Source organism: Ascaphus truei, chromosome 15, assembly GCF_040206685.1.
Source record: "Ascaphus truei isolate aAscTru1 chromosome 15, aAscTru1.hap1, whole genome shotgun sequence".
NCBI classification, from domain to species: domain Eukaryota; kingdom Metazoa; phylum Chordata; class Amphibia; order Anura; family Ascaphidae; genus Ascaphus; species Ascaphus truei.
Genome location: NC_134497.1, coordinates 13064074 through 13082738, shown reverse-complemented (window position 1 = coordinate 13082738; position 18665 = coordinate 13064074). Strand labels below are relative to the sequence as shown.

The window sequence follows — 18665 nt, the reverse complement described above, 5'->3', positions numbered from 1 at the left end:
GTGTGTGTGTGTACCAGTGTGTCTGTGTACCAGTGTGTGTACCAGTGTCTGTGTGTGTGTACCAGTGTCTGTGTGTGTGTGTGTGTGTCTGTGTGTGTGTGTGTGTACCAGTGTCTCTGTGTGTGTGTGTACCAGTGTGTGTGTGTGTGTGTGTGTGTGTACCAGTGTCTGTGTGTGTGTCTCTGTGTGTGTGTGTGTACCAGTGTCTGTGTGTGTGTACCCGTGTGTGTGTGTACCCGTGTGTGTGTGTACCCGTGTGTGTGTGTACCCGTGTGTGTGTGTACCAGTGTGTGTGTGTGTACCAGTGTGTGTGTGTACCTGTGTGTGTGTGTGTGTGTGTGTAACCGTGTGTGTGTGTACCCGTGTGTGTGTGTGTACCCGTGTGTGTGTGTGTACCAGTGTGTGTGTGTACCAGTGTGTGTGTGTACCAGTGTCTGTGTGTACCAGTGTCTGTGTGTACCAGTGTCTGTGTGTGTGTACCAGTGTCTGTGTGTACCAGTGTCAGTGTGTGTGTGTACCAGTGTCTGTGTACCAGTGTCTCTGTGTGTGTGTGTGTGTGTGTGTGTGTGTGTGTGTGTCTGTGTCTGTGTCTGTGTGTACCAGTGTGTGTGTACCAGTGTCTGTGTGTGTGTGTGTGTACCAGTGTCTGTGTCTGTGTGTGTGTGTGTACCAGTGTCTGTGTGTGTGTGTGTGTGTGTGTACCAGTGTCTGTGTGTGTGTGTGTGTACCAGTGTCTGTGTGTGTGTGTGTGTGTGTGTGTGTACCAGTGTGTGTGTACCAGTGTCTGTGTGTACCAGTGTCTGTGTGTGTGTGTGTGTGTACCAGTGTCTGTGTGTGTGTGTACCAGTGTTTGTGTGTGTACCTGTGTCTGTGTGTGTGTGTGTGTACCAGTGTCTGTGTACCAGTGTCTGTGTGTGTGTGTGTGTGTGTACCAGTGTCTGTGTGTGTGTGTACCAGTGTCTGTGTGTGTGTGTGTACCAGTGTGTGTGTGTACCAGTGTGTGTACCAGTGTCTGTGTGTGTGTGTACCAGTGTCTGTGTGTGTGTGTGTGTGTGTGTACCAGTGTCTCTGTGTGTGTGTGTGTGTACCAGTGTGTGTGTGTGTGTGTCTGTGTGTACCAGTGTCTGTGTGTGTGTGTGTGTGTACCAGTGTCTGTGTGTGTGTGTACCAGTGTTTGTGTGTGTACCTGTGTCTGTGTGTGTGTGTGTACCAGTGTCTGTGTACCAGTGTCTGTGTGTGTGTGTGTACCAGTGTCTGTGTGTGTGTGTACCAGTGTCTGTGTGTGTGTGTGTACCAGTGTGTGTGTGTGCCAGTGTCTGTGTGTGTGTACCAGTGTGTGTGTGTACCAGTGTGTGTGTGTGTACCAGTGTGTGTACCAGTGTCTGTGTGTGTGTACCAGTGTCTGTGTGTGTGTGTGTGTGTGTCTGTGTGTGTGTGTATGTGTACCAGTGTCTCTGTGTGTGTGTGTACCAGTGTGTGTGTGTGTGTGTGTACCAGTGTCTGTGTGTGTCTCTGTGTGTGTGTGTGTGTGTACCAGTGTCTGTGTGTGTGTGTGTGTACCAGTGTGTGTACCAGTGTGTGTACCAGTGTGTGTACCAGTGTGTGTGTGTGTACCAGTGTGTGTGTGTGTGTGTACCCGTGTGTGTGTACCCGTGTGTGTGTACCCGTGTGTGTGCACCCGTGTGTGTGTACCCGTGTGTGTGCACCCGTGTGTGTATCCCTCCCTCTCTCCCTCACCCGCTCTCTCCCTCACCCGCTCTCTCCCTCACCCGCTCTCTCCCTCACCCGCTCTCTCCCTCACCCGCTCTCTCCCTCACCCGCTCTCTCCCTCACCCGCTCTCTCCCTCACCCGCTCTCTGTCTGTCTCTCTGTCTGTCTCTCTGTCTGTCTCTCTCTCTGTCTCTCTCTCTGTCTCTCTCACCCTCTCCGTCTCCGTCTCTCTCACCCTCTCCGTCTCCGTCTCTCTCACCCTCTCTCTCTCTCTCTCTCTCTCTCACCCTCTCTCTCTCTCTCTCTCTCTCTCACCCTCTCTCTCTCTGTCTCTCTCACCCTCTCTCTCTCTGTCTCTCTCACCCTCCCCCTCTGTCTCTCTCACCCTCTCTCTCCCCCTCTCTCCCCGTCTTTCTCCCCCTCTCTGTCTCTCTCGCCCTCTCTCTCTTTGTCTCTCTCACCCTCTCTTTCTGTCTCTCTCACCCTCCCTGTCTTATCTTAACTGCCGTATACCTACACCGAAGTAACCTACCCTTCTTTCTTCTGACTCAAGTTTCACACGGGAGACCTCGGAAGACAGGTAGGGAACACCTCCCCTCCAGTATAGTACCTTGAGGGACTGCGGATCAGGTAAGATCCCAGGCGGGATTGCTGCTTTAGAAATTGTGAAGAGGGGGCATCCTGACACTGGTTAAGGGGTTCAGAATCATTCACATCTGGGTTTTTTTTGTTCGATTAGTGAGGTCAACACACACACACACAACTATGTAACAAGGACAAATGGTCGTAAGTATAAGTGTACTACAATAAATAAACTGTTATGTAAAAAAAAAAAATGTCCCGGTTTTTCATTTTCAAAATCTGGTCACCCTAACTAGATGGGTTTACCAAACAAGCGCTTAGATCAAATATAGTTCTAATAGAACGCATCCCGTGGATAGGTGTAAGTGATACAAAAAAATATAGTGAGAAATAAATAAATCGATAATACTTCGCTGCTCAAACCTTTAAAGGATTGGATTCTTTCAATCCCACACAAGTCGAAGTCCAGGAGTAATTGGAAGCGCAGATGTATGTAAAATAAAACACATACAAAATACAGTATAGTGCAATATGTTAACACAATTATTATAGTGTGAGTCTTAAGTTCTCTGCAGTGGGTACTCACAGATTCCCAAATCTTTAAAGGCGTGTCCCAATAAACATTGGTAAAGTGCTCTCTGTGTCTTCTATCTCTGAATGCGATGCACCTCTGGAGTCAGGTAACCTTCCCTGGTTAAATGAACAAACACCACATAGTGTATACTGCTAAAAGAATTTCTCTCACGCAAAATTGAAAATACACTCACATTTTTTCAAAGTTCAAAATGCCTTAAAAACAATTGCTGGAGCTGTGACCGGTCAGGATCTCCGGGCGTTCTCTCTGCCCTCTGCTTGATCTCCGCTGCTCCTTCCCGTCCTTTCGCAGAATGCTCCGGCTTGATCTTGGGTGGGTGTGCCGATCACGCCGCGTACTGCGTGCCACACGTCACCGTCAGGATATCACTCTACGCGTTTCACCGGGCTTGCGGGTGTAGACACAGAGACACACATACACACACACACACACACACAGACAGCGACAAATCTCATCCCGCACTACATCCAGCAGTGGGGGGATATGTATTCAATATTACATTCCCTTTCGAAGCGGGGCACAAATGCAAGTATACATATAAACACACAGTCTTACAACACACATAAATAACGTTTATTGCAAAACTATAGATAAGTAATAAACTTTATTTTTTGTAAGTCCTGGAGAGCCTGCTTCCATCTTTTCTGTATTCCAGTCCCCAGCGGTTTGCACCCAGGCAGGATACTACTTTCAGTGTGGTTAGGGTGACCACCCGTCCCCCTTTTGCCGGTACAGTCCCGTTTTTTCGGGAGCTGTACCGGTTTTCTGTGTGTACCGGAAATGTCCCAGATTTTCCTCAATGTGTCCCCATTTATTTATTTTTTGTTGCCGGCGGTGCGCGAGTAATTAGCTGCGGTGCACTGTTCGCTGTGCGCTGTGCGCGAGTCTGCGGCGGCGCGGAGGAGGAGACTGCAGCAGCCCGGCTGGTAAGTATTGTTTTTTTTTAATTCCCCCCCCCTTCCCCCGGCAGTTTCCTACCTTGTTGGCCAATCCCCAGCGTCCCGGCATTAAGCCCCGCCCCCCGGCATCATCCTTCACCAAGGACCGGCATGTAGAATGGATGGAAGGAAGGGTGCCTGGGGGCGGGGCTTCCGCTTCCTGCGGCAGAGCACACGTGGTGTGTGTCTCTGCCCGCGGCTCCTGGCTCTTCTGCGCGGTGTCTCCCCCCCTCTGCCCGCCCGGGGGGATAGGAGGTGGGTTTTTTATCCTTTGCCTCCTGTCCTGGCGCTCCCCCCCCCCCCCTGTCCCCTTGGTTCGGGAGATGGGCGCGGGGGCTGGCAGTGGTGGCTGCGCGGTGTTCCCCCATTCTGCCCCGGGAGCCCGTTGCTGCCCTCCGGGGGAGGGGGGGCGGCAGTTTACCTTTGTGTCCCGGCGCTCCTATCCCCCCCCCCCCCCCAGGTGCGGGAGATGGGCGCGGGGGTGGGTGCAGGGGAAGGCGGAGAGCCACCTGCTCGTGGCTGCCTCTGTCTGTACTCCAGTCTGTGTGTGTGTGTGTGTACCAGTGTCTGTGTGTGTACCAGTGTCTGTGTGTGTGTGTACCAGTGTCTGTGTGTGTACCAGTGTCTGTGTGTGTGTGTGTACCAGTGTCTGTGTGTGTGTGTGTGTACCAGTGTCTGTGTGTGTGTGTACCAGTGTCTGTCTGTGTGTGTACCAGTGTCTGTGTGTGTGTGTACCAGTGTCTGTGTGTCTGTGTGTGTGTGTGTGTGTGTGTGTGTACCAGTGTGTGTGTGTGTGTGTACCAGTGTGTGTGTGTGTGTACCAGTGTGTGTGTGTGTGTGTGTGTGTGTGTGTGTGTGTGTGTACGTGTGTGTGTGTGTGTGTGTGTGTGTGTGTGTGTACCAGTGTGTGTGTGTGTACCAGTGTGTGTGTGTGTGTGTGTACCAGTGTGTGTGTGTGTGTGTGTACCAGTGTGTGTGTGTGTACCAGTGTGTGTGTGTGTGTACCAGTGTGTGTGTGTGTGTGTACCAGTGTGTGTGTACCAGTGTGTGTGTGTACCAGTGTGTGTGTGTACCAGTGTGTGTGTGTACCAGTGTGTGTGTGTGTGTGTGTACCCGTGTCTGTCTCCCCCTCTCCCTCCCCCTCTCTCTCCCCCTCTCTCTCTCCCCCTCTCTCTCTCCCCCTCTCTCCCTCACCCTCTATCCCTCCCCCTCTCTGTCTCCCCCTCTCTCCCTCCCCCTCTCTCCCCCCCCTCTCTCCCTCCCCCTCTCTCCCTCCCCCTCTCCCTCCCTCTCCCTCTCTGTCCCTCTCCCTCTCTGTCTCCCCCTCTCTCTCTCTCTCTGTCTCTCTGTCTCTGTCTCTGTCTCTCTCACCCTCTGTCTCTCTCACCCTCTCTCTGTCACCCCCTCTCTCTCTGTCACCCTCTCTCTGTCACCCTCTCTCTCTCTCTCTCTCTGTCACCCTCTCTCTCTCTCTGTGTCACCCTCTCTCTCTCTCTGTGTCACCCTCTCTCTCTCTGTCACCCTCTCTCTCTCTCTGTGTCACCCTCTCTCTCTCTCTGTGTCACCCTCTCTCTCTCTCTGTGTCACCCTCTCTCTCTCTCTGTGTGTCACCCTCTCTCTCTCTCTGTGTGTCACCCTCTCTCTCTCTCTGTGTGTCACCCTCTCTCTCTCTCTGTGTGTCACCCTCTCTCTCTCTCTCTCTGTATCACCCTCTCTCTCTCTCTCTGTGTCACGCTCTCTCTCTGTGTCACGCTCTCTCTCTGTGTCACGCTCTCTCTCTGTGTCACGCTCTCTCTCTGTGTCACGCTCTCTCTCTGTGTCACGCTCTCTCTCTCTGTCACCCTCTCTCTCTCTGTCACCCTCTCTCTCTCTGTCACCCTCTCTCTCTGTCACCCTCTCTCTCTCTGTCACCCTCTCTCTCTCTGTCACCCTCTCTCTCTCTGTCACCCTCTCTCTCTCTCTCTGTCACCCTCTCTCTCTCTCTCTGTCACCCTCTCTCTCTCTCTCTGTCACCCTCTCTCTCTCTCTCTGTCACCCTCTCTCTCTCTCTCTGTCACCCCCTCTCTCTCTGTCACCCTCTCTCTCTCTCTCTCTCTGTGTGTCTCTCTCTGTCTCTCTCACCCTCTCTCTGTCTCTCTCACCCTCTCTCTGTCTCTCTCACCCTCTCTCTGTCTCTCTCACCCTCTCTCTGTCTCTCTCACTCTCTCACTGTCTGCCTCTCTCTCTGTCTGCCTCTCTCTGTCTGCCTCTCTCACCCTCTCACCCTCTGTCTCTCTCACCCTCTGTCTCTCTCACCCTCTGTCTCTCTCACCCTCTGTCTCTCTCACCCTCTCTATGTCTCTCTCACTCTCTCTCTATCTGCCTCTCTCTCTGTCTGCCTCTCTCTCTCACCCTCTCTCTGTCTGCCTCTCTCTCTCACCCTCTCTGTCTGCCTCTCTCTCTCACCCTCTCTCTCTGTCACCCTCTCTCTCTCTGTCACCCTCTCTCTCTCTGTCACCCTCTCTCTCTCTGTCACCCTCTCTCTCTCTGTCACCCTCTGTCTCTCTGTCACCCTCTCTCTCTCTGTCACCCTCTCTCTCTCTGTCACCCTCTCTCTCTCTGTCACCCTCTCTCTCTCTGTCACCCTCTCTCTCTCTGTCACCCTCTCTCTCACTCTCTGTCACCCTCTCTCTCGCTCTCTCTCGCTCTCTCTCACCCTCTCTCTCTCACCCTCTCTCTCTCTCTCTCACTCACTCTCTGTCTCTCTCACTCACTCACTCTCTGTCTCTCTCACTCACTCTCTGTCTCTCTCACCCACTCTCTGTCTCTCTCACCCACTCTCTGTCTCTCTCACCCACTCTCTGTCTCTCTCACCCACTCTCTGTCTCTCTCACCCACTCTCTGTCTCTCTCACCCACTCTCTGTCTCTCTCACCCACTCTCTGTCTCTCTCACCCACTCTCTGTCTCTCTCACCCACTCTCTGTCTCTCTCACCCACTCTCTGTCTCTCTCACCCACTCTCTGTCTCTCTCACCCACTCTCTGTCTCTCTCACCCACTCTCTGTCTCTCTCACCCACTCTCTGTCTCTCTCACCCACTCTCTGTCTCTCTCACCCACTCTCTGTCTCTCTCTCACCCACTCTCTGTCTCTCTCTCACCCACTCTCTGTCTCTCTCTCTCTCACCCTCTCTCTCTCACCCTCTCTCTCTCACCCTCTCTCTCTCACCCTCTCTCTCTCTGTCTCTCTCTCTCTGTCTCTCTCACCCTCTCTCTCTCTGTCTCTCTCACCCTCTCTCTCTCTGTCTCTCTCACCCTCTCTCTCTCTGTCTCTCTCACCCTCTCTGTCTCTCTCACCCTCCCTGTCTTATTTTAACTGCCGTATACCTACACCGAAGTAACCTACCCTTCTTCCTTCCAGATCTGACTCAAGTTTCACACGGGAGACCTCGGAAGACAGGTAGGGAACACCTCCCCTCCAGTATAGTACCTTGAGGGACTGCGGATCAGGTAAGATCCCAGGCGGGATTGCTGCTTTAGAAATTGTGAAGAGGGGGCATCCAGACACTGGTTAAGGGGTTCAGAATCATTCACATCTGTTTTTTTTTTTTTCGATTAGTGAGGTCAACACACACACACACAACTATGTAACAAAGACTAATGGTCGTAAGTATAAGTGTACTACAATAAATAAACTGTTATGTAAAAAAAAAAATGTCCCGGTTTTTCATTTTCAAAATCTGGTCACCCTAAGTGTGGTACCACTAACATATATATATATATATATATATATATATATATATATATACATATACATACAGTGTTCGACAAATCCATTCACCTACAGGCCCGTGGTGACTGGATTTGACCCCGTGGCAACCTCCTCATGGTCGCCCAAGCAGGGCGGGATTGGGGGCGGGACTAGGTGGCGAGTAGATTTTTTGGTTCGGCGAGTAGATTTTTGGGTGATTAGTCAACCACTTTGTGTGTGTGTGTATATATATATATATATATATATATATATATATATATATATATATATATATATATATATATATATATATATATATATATATATATATATATATATATATATATATAATCAGAAACAAACAACAATAAAACAGTCCTTATGAAGATAGGGTTTCTTCCTGGATGAATTCCCAGCAAATTAAAGGGGTCACGGCTGCTTCCAATAGAATGAACCACATCCGTAGGGGAATCTAAGAGAAAAGAAAGTGCACGCCCCATAGCGGGTACAATTTATGCTGGGACTTGTCCTTAATCCCTAATTACATCTGCCACATTGTAAGTGGCTTTCTACCAATTGCGCAGTAAATGTTTTAACAGTACGTCACTATGCTCTGATTTCGTTTCACTTTGTAGACAACGTATCTATGCAAGATAGGCAGATTTGATCCTCTGTCTATTGACACCACATAACATACTCTCAAAGAAGTCCATGTATAAAACACCAGTTGTACAGCACACTGCTATTCACTGCCTATTTGGACACTTTGATTTTATCTGTACTTAGAATCCCATCTCAATGCACGCTCTCTATATACATATATATTTTATTAAAGTGTATAAATAACATTATAATAATCTCGGCTAAAACTATTGACTTATAAAGTGATCCAATGTTTGTGTGTGTGTGTGTGTGTGAGACAATTCAGCAGCCCAGGAAGCCAACCAGGGGAATTAAATGACCTGAAAGGGACTAATTCCAAAGAAAGAGGGAATACAGAGACACAGTTGTTTGCTGCAATAAACTTTATAACGGTAACATGGTAACATAATAACCGAAGCACCGTTTCGTAGATAAACATAACCGGACATCAGAACATTTATACCAAAAGGTTAAATAAACGCTGTAAATTCCAGCGTACATTTAATTCAAAACCGCCCGTCTTGCAACTTGGTTACAGCTCCTTAGAAATGCAAACACGGTTGTTTTTTATGACACCGTGACCTGCCCAGAAGCCCCGGGCTTCAGATCCAGCCGCCGTACTGAATCTTGTTTGGCAAATAGACTCTGGAAAGGTAATCGTACGAGAGGTGGGTCAGCGCTTGAATTTCTGCCTTCACTCCACTTGCTGCCATTATCTCTAGCTGCAAAATAAAACATGGCAATAATGGGTTGTTCTTACAGCGATACTCTGCAGTAAGGTGGCGGATTTTGTACACAAGAAAAAGCAATAAAGGTACAGATCAACCCCGTTATAACGCAATCCGCTACAACGCGAATCCGCATATAACGCGATGTGAGCGTGGCTCCCAATTTTCGTATTTATGAATACTTTACAACACGATTATTGGTATCTTAAATACTTTATTGTACAATGCATACAATTGTACATTATTTCTAACGCGATCCGCTTATAGCGCGACGTGATTCTTTGGACCCCCGAGCACAGCGTTATAAGGGGGTTGAGCTGTATTTGTGTTGCTTTCTTTTGCACGCGACTCAGTTTGCTGCCAAATGGGCCGTGGGAAGCACCTCTGAATAACATCAGCCAGAATAGTCGCTTACACACTGCATGCAGTTTGCATGTTACTTACTAACCCTGGATATTATACTGTGTTTCTGCCATTCCTGGTGAAGGACCCGGAGAGGTTGGAAAGCGTGTAACATATCAACCACTTGTTGGTCCAATGAAAGGTATCACCCGCCCCACTCCCTCTCCATCCTTTGCTACATGTTACATTGTGATGCGTAGAACCACAGTGCCACCCAGTGGCTTGCTGCCTGTATTACAGCCTTATAGTTTAGAAATGATGCCCAGAGGAGAGAAACAGCATGGAAGGTTTGATGTAAATGAATGCACATACAGTAGGCACACCTCAATAAAGCGGGAGAAACCGGGCCTTCACAATAAATATAGACATACTAAACCCAAAGAGCAATGTGATGGAGAATGACTCAGTACTACAGTACTGTATTAGAGTTCAAAAGCAAATAGTTGTGTTATTATTATTATTATTATTATTATTAAAGATCTAGAAAAGTCCAATGTTTCGGTCCGACTATGGGACCTTCTTCAGGTAGCCGAGTTGTTCATCATCACAGTATATCTATCTATCTATCTATCTATCTATCTATCTATCTATCTATCTATCTATCTATCTATCTATCTATCTATCTATCAACAAGGAAGTGAGACATTGAAATGCTTACTTACTGCACTCACATTCACTACTGCTGCCTCACTATTATCTCCCTATTCAATTAGATTATAAACCCTTAGGGTCAGAGGTTACTTTAACCTATTACCCAGGTTGTATTGTGTTGTTTCCTGCTCTTAGTTCTGCATAAGGCTGAGTCCCCGGTGGCCACGGCGGCGTGCGCTATGGCGTGCGCTATGGCGTGCGCGCCACACACCACAGCACAGCCCTCTAAGGGGCAGGCACCAGTAGCTGTGTGCGTGTGGGCGCGCAAAGCCGCCGTGACGCGTACGCAAGCAAGGAAAACAAGAATTTTGTCTCCCCGTGCCGCGGTCGGCGCGCAGCCAATGGAAGGGCAGATATGCCCCGTCGTGGCCACGCCCCCCGTTATTGCCGGCGCCCCCATGCTCCCCTACACACCACCGATCGCGGCTGTAGTGTCTGCACGCGCCGCCATGCCGCCAGGCGCGCGTGCAGCAGGGAGGACCGGGGCGGTAGCTGGTTATGCCGTTTGCATTGATGTACATATGTAGTCTCCTCTACAGTAAATAGCCTGTGTTCTCTGGTAAAGCAATAATATAACACATTATTATACACACTTCTTTCTTCCAGAGCGGCTGGCAGGACAGGTAGGGTCTCTTCTGTATGCTGGAAAGCTTCCTTTGGTCCAGCACAGACAAAGGAATCTGCGCCTCTTTGGGAATATTCAACCTGCAAAAGAGAAGAAGCCTAATTGTTATAAAACAGGGATTGGACTTATTAAAGGTGCAATTCATGCACTTTATTTGAATGATTATTTAATAACATAGGTTAAAGGCAGGGGGGTCTCCGGAGCTGAACCTCATTAATTTCAACTTCGGGGACCCCCTGCTTCCCGAGATACAGACCTCCAAAGGAGGTGCCGGTATCTCAGCAAAGTTTAAAGCTCCCGTGTCACGTGGTCCAATAGAAAGCCGCGCCTGATGATGTCACGGTTTCCTATTGGCCCGCAGGGCGTGAGAGCTTTGAAACTCCGCCAATACGTGAACCCCAGCTAGCGAACCAGACCAACTACTGCTCCGCCCCCCCCCAACCCCACCCTACGGATCTAAGTATCCATGGAAGCAGGGGGTCCCCAGAGCTGAAATTAATGGAGTTCAGTTTCCGAGACCCCCTGCTTTAATCCTATGTTAAAAATAATAAATAATAATAATCACCAGCTTGTATTGCCTCTTTAATACACAATAGAATAAGTCTTCTTCTCTACAGAGCTCCGGTGCCTAAAGCAGAATAGAGCACTTCAGGGGTTACTGCAAATAAATGCACATTTCTGCCACTCACCTTCCTAGGTCAGACGGTAGGAGGCCGAGCCATCTGATAGAAGGGACGGTCAAATGATGAGCCTCAAATGACATAGACTAAAAGTGGAAGTGATGGACACAGGGAATCAATTTCACTCCAGACTTGGTGGTGCACACACACCGATTATACACATTGCCTTTTAATGCAGCAGGCCAAGCTGCCATTTATTTATTCATGTATTTATCCCCTTTAATATGTGCATCTATCCAATCTGCACAATGATAAGTAATTAGCTAAGTTGCCGATCGATCGGCGAAGATTCCCCTGGGGGGTTCACTAAATGGCTGTCAGTGCAGCAGAAGAGGAGCAAAGATGCAAAGTTCTGTGGAGAAGATCGTGTGACCAGGCAGTCACTAGATACAATTGATGCACTGCTAGAGAGAGGGCAGGGCTCAAAAAGGGGTGAGCCAGAGCCGGTTTCAGGAAAAGGAAGGGGATGTGACTTTGTAAATGGTTGCTATAGAACCCAACCCTCCCATAAATCTGACAGCTAGTGTAAAACCATTAGTAAATAACAGAAAAGGTGTCTGATGCCGAGAGATACATTGGTGTTTTCTGCCGCTAGCAGCTAGTGCACCCGGGCTGCCTTTATTGCTTTCTATAAAGTCAGACTCATATAGTGGAAGCTTCTTAGTCTGCCATCAAATTACATTAGGGGAACCTCTCTCCGGTGACCATAGGGTGTCCTACTCTTCCTAAAAGCGAGGGACCGTGAAATGAAATCATTGGGACTTCCAGGAATCCCGTAGGTCTCTATCACAGGGGAAGCAGGCTCCCACGAACACCGGTATAAAACCAGGTCCTTACAATGAGGAAAGATAAAGGGCCCATGTCCACTTCATGGGGCTCGGGATCCAAGCTTATTCACTGGCACTGCTTAGTAAAGAAATATGGCTTCAAATGTGTGTTTGACATGTAAACTGTCCCCCTTTGAAATGTAGAAGAGCACAAATAAGTCAGGAATAAGTGTAAATGGTATTTCTGGCTCGTTATAACCACCCCAAAGTATGCACTCTGTAAAATAACGTATCACAGGTTAGCAGGGCCGGTGCAAGGGTTTCATGCGCCCTAGGCGAAACGTACAATTTGCGCCCCAAAAATAAAATAAACAGTGCCGTAGCTATCGGGGCGGCAACCGCACCCCAGCGCGACGCAAAATAAAAACAATAGGGCGCCAAAATACCGGACAACAAAAAGAAAAATAATAAAAAAAGACAAATAAACAATAAGAGGAAAAAATTATAATTATTATTAATACGCCCCTAAGATCTTTGCGCCCTTGGCGACTGCCTAGGTTTGCCTAATGGTCGGGCCGGCCCTGCGCTGAGCTTACACTACTGTGCCTCATGAGCTGCGCCTTAGGCCGAGTCCATAGAAGGACACGCCGCGCTGACGCTCAGCGCTGAGCCCCTGCATCCTCAATGAGGATGCCTTGAGAGGGGGCTCACGCGAGCGTCCGCAGGCGTGCTGAGGCTTTGGAATTTTCAGCCGACAGCCAAGCTGTTTTTCAGCGCGCTGTCGGCTGAAAACATCCAATCAGCGCGGAGCAGCATCAACGTCACAGCGCCGTGACGTTGACGTCAGTGCGTCGCGGGCAATTGACCCAGCGACGTCACTGCCCCGCCTCCAACCACCTCCCCCCCCGGCTCCCTTCGCCTGCAAGTCCATGGAATCGCGCAGATTTCAGCAGGCGAGCCTCAGCGTCAGCGTGGCTCGGAACTCCTCACCCCTCTATGGCCCCAGCCTTACAGAAACGGAGTAGGTTTCATTGCACCATATGCACAGCAAACCCCAGAATACACCCACACGCGCGCAGGATTAAATGATTAGTGTCTTTCATGGCGAACATTACTCACCACAGATCCGTACTTGTAAATACACATTATTTCTATCCCTAGTAAAAAAAACAAACAAAATAAACAAGACTTAACGGGTGGCTAAGGGATTTCTCAACTCCAGTGCATGCAGAAAAGGTGTAAGTTTCACAAATAAACAGGACATGACAGAGAATCCGGGGTGAGCGGGACATTGGGAAACGGCCGGTTGGTGCTTGAAAGAAAGACGGAAGATTGGATCCATGGCTAGGGTTTCCAGGTGTCCAGTATTGAACTGGACTGTCCTGTATCTGGACACATTGTCCAGTAAAAAAAGTAGAGGTAATACTGTGCATGTATTTGTCAAGTATTACTTCTCTGGTCACTGTGACCTGACCGGCTTGGGGGGGCCGCGGGATTTTCCCGAGCAGGGTTGCTGATTTGTGGCTGCGCAGCTGCCTCCATCCTGATTGGCTGCTGTTGCATCCTGCAGCCTATCAGGAGGTGTCAGGTGCCTGGGGGTGGGGCCAAGGAGAGAAGGAAACAGCATGGAGCGGAGTGAGGTCCGGGTGTCTTTGTGTCTCGAGTCTGTCGCACTTTTCACCATTGTGTCCAGTATTTTTGGAGAAGCCACCTGGCCTCCCTATCCATGGCAACTCTCCAATGTAATCATTTGTGTATAATTAGGGTTCCGGTTTTCAGCGTTTTGTTTTTTGTATAATCGGTGTGTTTTTGTTTCGGGTGTTTTCATTTTACGAAACAATCTGTGTTTATCTGTGTTGACAATGAAACAAAATTGACACACTTCTGAATGTGGTGTTTATTGGTGCACATGGCGTTATTCTCCATCATCCCCGGTGTTTCCTTTGTCTCCGACCTGTGGCCGCCACAAGAGGTGGTAAATGAATAGGCAAGGAGGCTTCGTTTTCTGTTCTTTATTGGGTTTTAAACCAACGGGCGAGATCAGTCGGTGTTTTCCCGGTTAAAACCGGAATCCCTCATTACAATGAGGTTTTAGGTTTAAAAGAAAAGCTCTGGGAAAAACACCACCGACTCATCATCATCTTCCGCTTCCAGAGACAAAGGCGTCACGGAGTGACTCAACTAAGACCAAGTGCAACTTATCATCTGAGATCTGACTCCTAAAGACTGTTCATGATCCCAAGGTTCTACAAAGTATCCGGCCGTTCCTCCTTCTTTTACCGTGCGCCCCAAAACTGGAACAGTCTACCGGAGACTCTCACAGCCGCCACAAGTCTTTCGTAACTAAAGCTGTCTCACATTTTAATCTGGTCTGTAACTGTTATATACGCCTATAATCAGTGTTCGACAAACCTATACATTTGCACGCCCCGGGCGAGTGGATTTAACATCGTGGCGAGCTCCTATTGGCCCAAGCAGCACACGTGTGGTACTAGGTGGCGAGTAGATTTGTCGACCACTGCCTATAATATATATATATATTATCTCTAACTGTGCATGCAATGTCTTGTATATAATGTATAACCATTTTCACTTAATGTAACTATGTATTTGTCATTAGAACTCTGTGCCCAGGACATACTTTGAAACGAGAGGTAACTCTCAATGTATTACTGCCTAGTAAAACATTTTATAAATAAATAAATAAACGATAAACACCAAATTCAAATGGGCCCATTTTTCCAATTAACAGATTTTTTTTTAATATAAAACGGAAACACCAGAAAAACTGAATAAATATAAATAAACACCAATTTTACTAAATATTAAAGATTGCAAAAAAATGTAACCCCCAATTATAATTTTCGAGGTGCCAGCAAATTCTGCCGCTCGGTACCACGGGGTGAGTACGGTGAAATAAAAGGGTCGGTGTGAGCATTGCCGAACGTGAGAGGGGGCGAAGGGCTGTATTAAAAAGTAGAGGTACGTTGCCTGAAGTTCTTTGGACTGTAGAAAAAGTAGGAAGGCTTTCTAAAATAAATATCAGTTTATTTGAAATGGAAGTGGAACTAAGATTGTAAATAACGAAAGTCGTTGTACTTCTAGAAACATTACACTTCAACCACTTAACATCCTGTTAGCAAGGGGTCTCCGGAGTTGAACCCCACTAATTTCAGCTCCGGGACCACCTGCTTCCAGAGCTACTTGCGAATTAGGTGCCGGTAACAACTCCACTCGGCTACTAGGGTGCACAATATGTCTCTCTGTTCAGAGGTTTCCCGCCCTATGGACCAATAGGAAGCCGTGATGTCATTGGGGCGGCTTCCTATTAGCCAATGTGACGCGGGTGCTTTAAACTTTAAAGTCCTGCTTGCTGAGCCGGAGTAGATACCCGCACCTACTTTGGAGGGCAGTATCTGCAGAAGTAGGGGGTCACTGGAGCTGAAATTAATGGGGTTCAGCTCCGGAGACCCCGTGCTTCAATTCTATATTACCCTCCAAAATTTAAAGAAATAATTCGCTTGCTTGGATTGCTCCTTTTTTAAAGCTGCAATCCTGCCCCACATTTTGAACGATTGGGACCAGTAGAAAAACCGACAACTACAATTGTACGTATCTGGGGAATAGTGAGGTTAAAATCTGGAGGATTCGTGCCAGACCCGTCCCGAGCTTATGTGCCGCCCTTAGGCAAGAACTATTAAGGCCGCCCCTTTAGCTCCGAAAATTTTGTTGACCGTTTTTTAGGGGTTTCCCCCCCCGTTAAAAAGACAAAGCCTATGACGACGTATTCTCCGCTACGTATTAACCTCTGGAGGGGTAACCATGGCAATCAGATGACGCCCCATTGGAAGTCTGCTCGTACCTCTCCAGCCTCCGTAAGCCTAGTGCGCGATGATGTCAGACACCATTAGTGGTTAAGACGGAGGACGGATGTCTTCCGGATAGACGTCTCTCTCTAATCCGCGGTGAATCCGATGAGCGACCACTTTTCCGCTCTCTATTATGCCCCCCCCCCCCCCCGGAGAACATCGTGGCCCTTAGGCAGCGCCTTACATGCTTACCGCCGGTGGACGGGCCGGGATTGCTGCTTTACTACCACCAGCTTGGTTTACAGCTACAATGTATCTTGTAACGGCGTTTGTAATCGGCATACTGTACCGTGCGGGTCCGCGTCAACCAGGGCGAAAATGGGCACATGGAAGCTATCCCACAGCCTCCGGATAAAAAGTCTGGTGTTCAGGTCCGGCACCCCTTTTCCCTGGACGAGAAAACAACGGGGAGATGGCTAAAAACCCTTCGCCAAAAAAACCATTGCGCCATGCGCCGCGGGCGGCAGGGAACGGGTTAACCTCACCGTGATCAGGATGCAAGGGCCCAACCTGCTGCAAAAGTCATCGTCCAGCAGCCTCTGAAATGTTGCATCCTTTTCGATTATGAGAACGAATTTTGCACGAGTGTTCATATCTGCGGGGTTAAGGGAGCATATCTCTCCAAAAAAATAATAACCCCCCCCCCCCCCCCTAGGTGGGAAGCAGGGGGGGCTTTGGAGCTGAACTGCGTTAATTTCAGCACCCGGGACCCCCTGCTTCCTGGGATACTTGCCTCCGTAGGTGATGCCGGTAGCAGCTCCACGGGGTTAAAGCTCCTTGTTACACGGGCTAATAGGAAGCCACAAGGGATGACGTTATGGCTTCCTATTGGCTCGCGTGACGCGGGAGCTTTAAATCCGCCATTTCGATAGCCCCACACAGCCCTAGGGAAGCAAGTATCTCAGAAAGCAGGGGAACCACGGATCTTAAATTAACGCAGTTCAGCTCCGGAGACCCCCTGCTTCAAACTTATACAGTAAAGTATACAAAAATCAAACTAGGAGAGCTGCTTTACATTAAGGGTTCAATCCCCCCCAAATGTATTTATTTTATTTTTAGAAACCATAGGAAATCAAAGCCCGTTTATAATAATGAATTTATTACGCAGGGGGGATAATAAAGATTTCCACAATAGCACATGGTATGCTGAGCGATACATTTTAAAGGCACGGTTCTTGTCCTGAAGAAGTTACAATCTAAAATCCTACACACTATGACATGGCCCCTTCACAGTTTCGCCTCCCGACAGCTTATTTTCCTTATCTCCCCAGATTAATAAATGTGAAATATTCCTCGTTTATATTCAGCTAATTAAAGACGCAGTCCGTTTTTCGTTTACAAAGGTGGAAAACGCACTATTTTCAAGTCTTGGAATCACCACCTACCCCCCCGCCCCCCCGTTCCCGAAATCCGTACCCGTGAATGTAGCGCATTGCGGTCCCCTGCGGGGCTAACATAATGGCAGTTGAAATCTCCTGCATGCAGCGGGGTATTAGGAAACCGCAAAGTCTCCTGTCTCGATTCTTATTGGTCCTCGTGACACTGGGGATTTAAATGCCAGGAGGTACCAGCGCTGCTGAAATACTTCTCTTGTTATTATTCAGGTCTTAAATACACTTCTTTAAGCATTATGCTGCAGCTGGACATCAGTGGGATGTGGCAAAATCAGCTTAGCCTCTCAGACCAACATCCACAGAGGTGACTTATTGGCTTAATGAGGCATTCACCTCTCAATACATTGTATGAAGGTGTGTTTGGGGAGGTCTATAAGTAACTTGGAATTGTACAACGCTCTCTCCACCCTCCAACAACACCCATATTTCCAGGTCTGGATGGGAGTAACCCCACCTGTAGCTGAAAGTTACTTAACGGGCGTCATGTTATTTCAATGCTAATGTAACAGGGGGGCTCAACTCAAGTTGACTGGAGCCTCTGTTTGCGTCACCTGTGCTGAAGCATAGACTGCTTGTGCCACCTGTGCTGAAGCAGGGATATCCTAAAAACCTGACCTGTTAGGGGGGGAACTGGAGATGAGCCCCCCTGACATAACATGTCGTTAAACCTACGCTAAAGACATCTACAACGGCCGTAGTTTTTGCATGGGATTAGCTTCGTGAATATGTGTTAACCTCGGGGGGGAAAAGAACAACCCGCTAACGATATTGAGAGCGTCCCGTTATTAGCACTGAGCTCTGTGGACTTGGACCCGAGTGACTATAATTGGTCTTCCACTGGCCGCCGGGAACGTTATTTCATGCTCTGTCCCGCTGTGATAAACATCCCGCCCGGCAAAAACCTGCAAACAAAGCACTACATAATAATAATTAAAAAAAAAAACAGAGGAAAGCAACGTAATTTCATATAATTTCAATAATGCTTGGCTTGAATTCCACGCCCTGTTTAGGGCCCACTCAAAGGATACGTGTGATTCCTTCAACATTAGATGGCACGAGGACCCCCTAAAAAAAGGAGAAAATGTGCGTCTTTGAGCTGCCGTATTGCATTCATTTTTAAATAACCCGAGGTCCGGTTGAAGGAAGGCTTAAAGAGGCAATCCAATCGGGCGATTATTTTTTGCGAATTCTTTTAGTTTTTTTTTGTAATATACGATTGAAGTAGGGGGTCCCCGAAGCTGAACCCCCATTCATTTCAGCTCTGGGGACCCCCTGCTTCCGGAGATACAGACATCCGTAGGGTGGTGCAGCTTTTCAAAGCTCCCGCGCCCTGCGGGCCAATAAGAAGTCGTGAC

At 48.4% G+C, this 18665-nt stretch overlaps 1 protein-coding gene across 9 annotated transcripts in view; it reads right to left on the bottom strand.

Moving 5' to 3' along the window:
- Positions 1-8559: 8559 nt before the first annotated feature.
- The window catches only part of SPO11 (SPO11 initiator of meiotic double strand breaks), a 30933-nt gene continuing 20827 nt past the window's right edge, over positions 8560-18665 (bottom strand). For all 9 annotated transcript variants that reach the window (XM_075571627.1, XM_075571626.1, XM_075571628.1 and 6 more), the window contains 7 exons: positions 18339-18375; positions 16402-16511; positions 16206-16305; positions 13167-13204; positions 11290-11366; positions 10569-10680; positions 8560-8916 (listed from right to left, as the gene is read on the bottom strand). In XM_075571627.1, the coding sequence (XP_075427742.1) occupies positions 8797-8916; positions 10569-10680; positions 11290-11366; positions 13167-13204; positions 16206-16305; positions 16402-16511; positions 18339-18375 (594 nt within the window). In that variant the 3' untranslated portion in view covers positions 8560-8796. The remainder of the gene's footprint in view (positions 8917-10568; positions 10681-11289; positions 11367-13166; positions 13205-16205; positions 16306-16401; positions 16512-18338; positions 18376-18665) is intronic.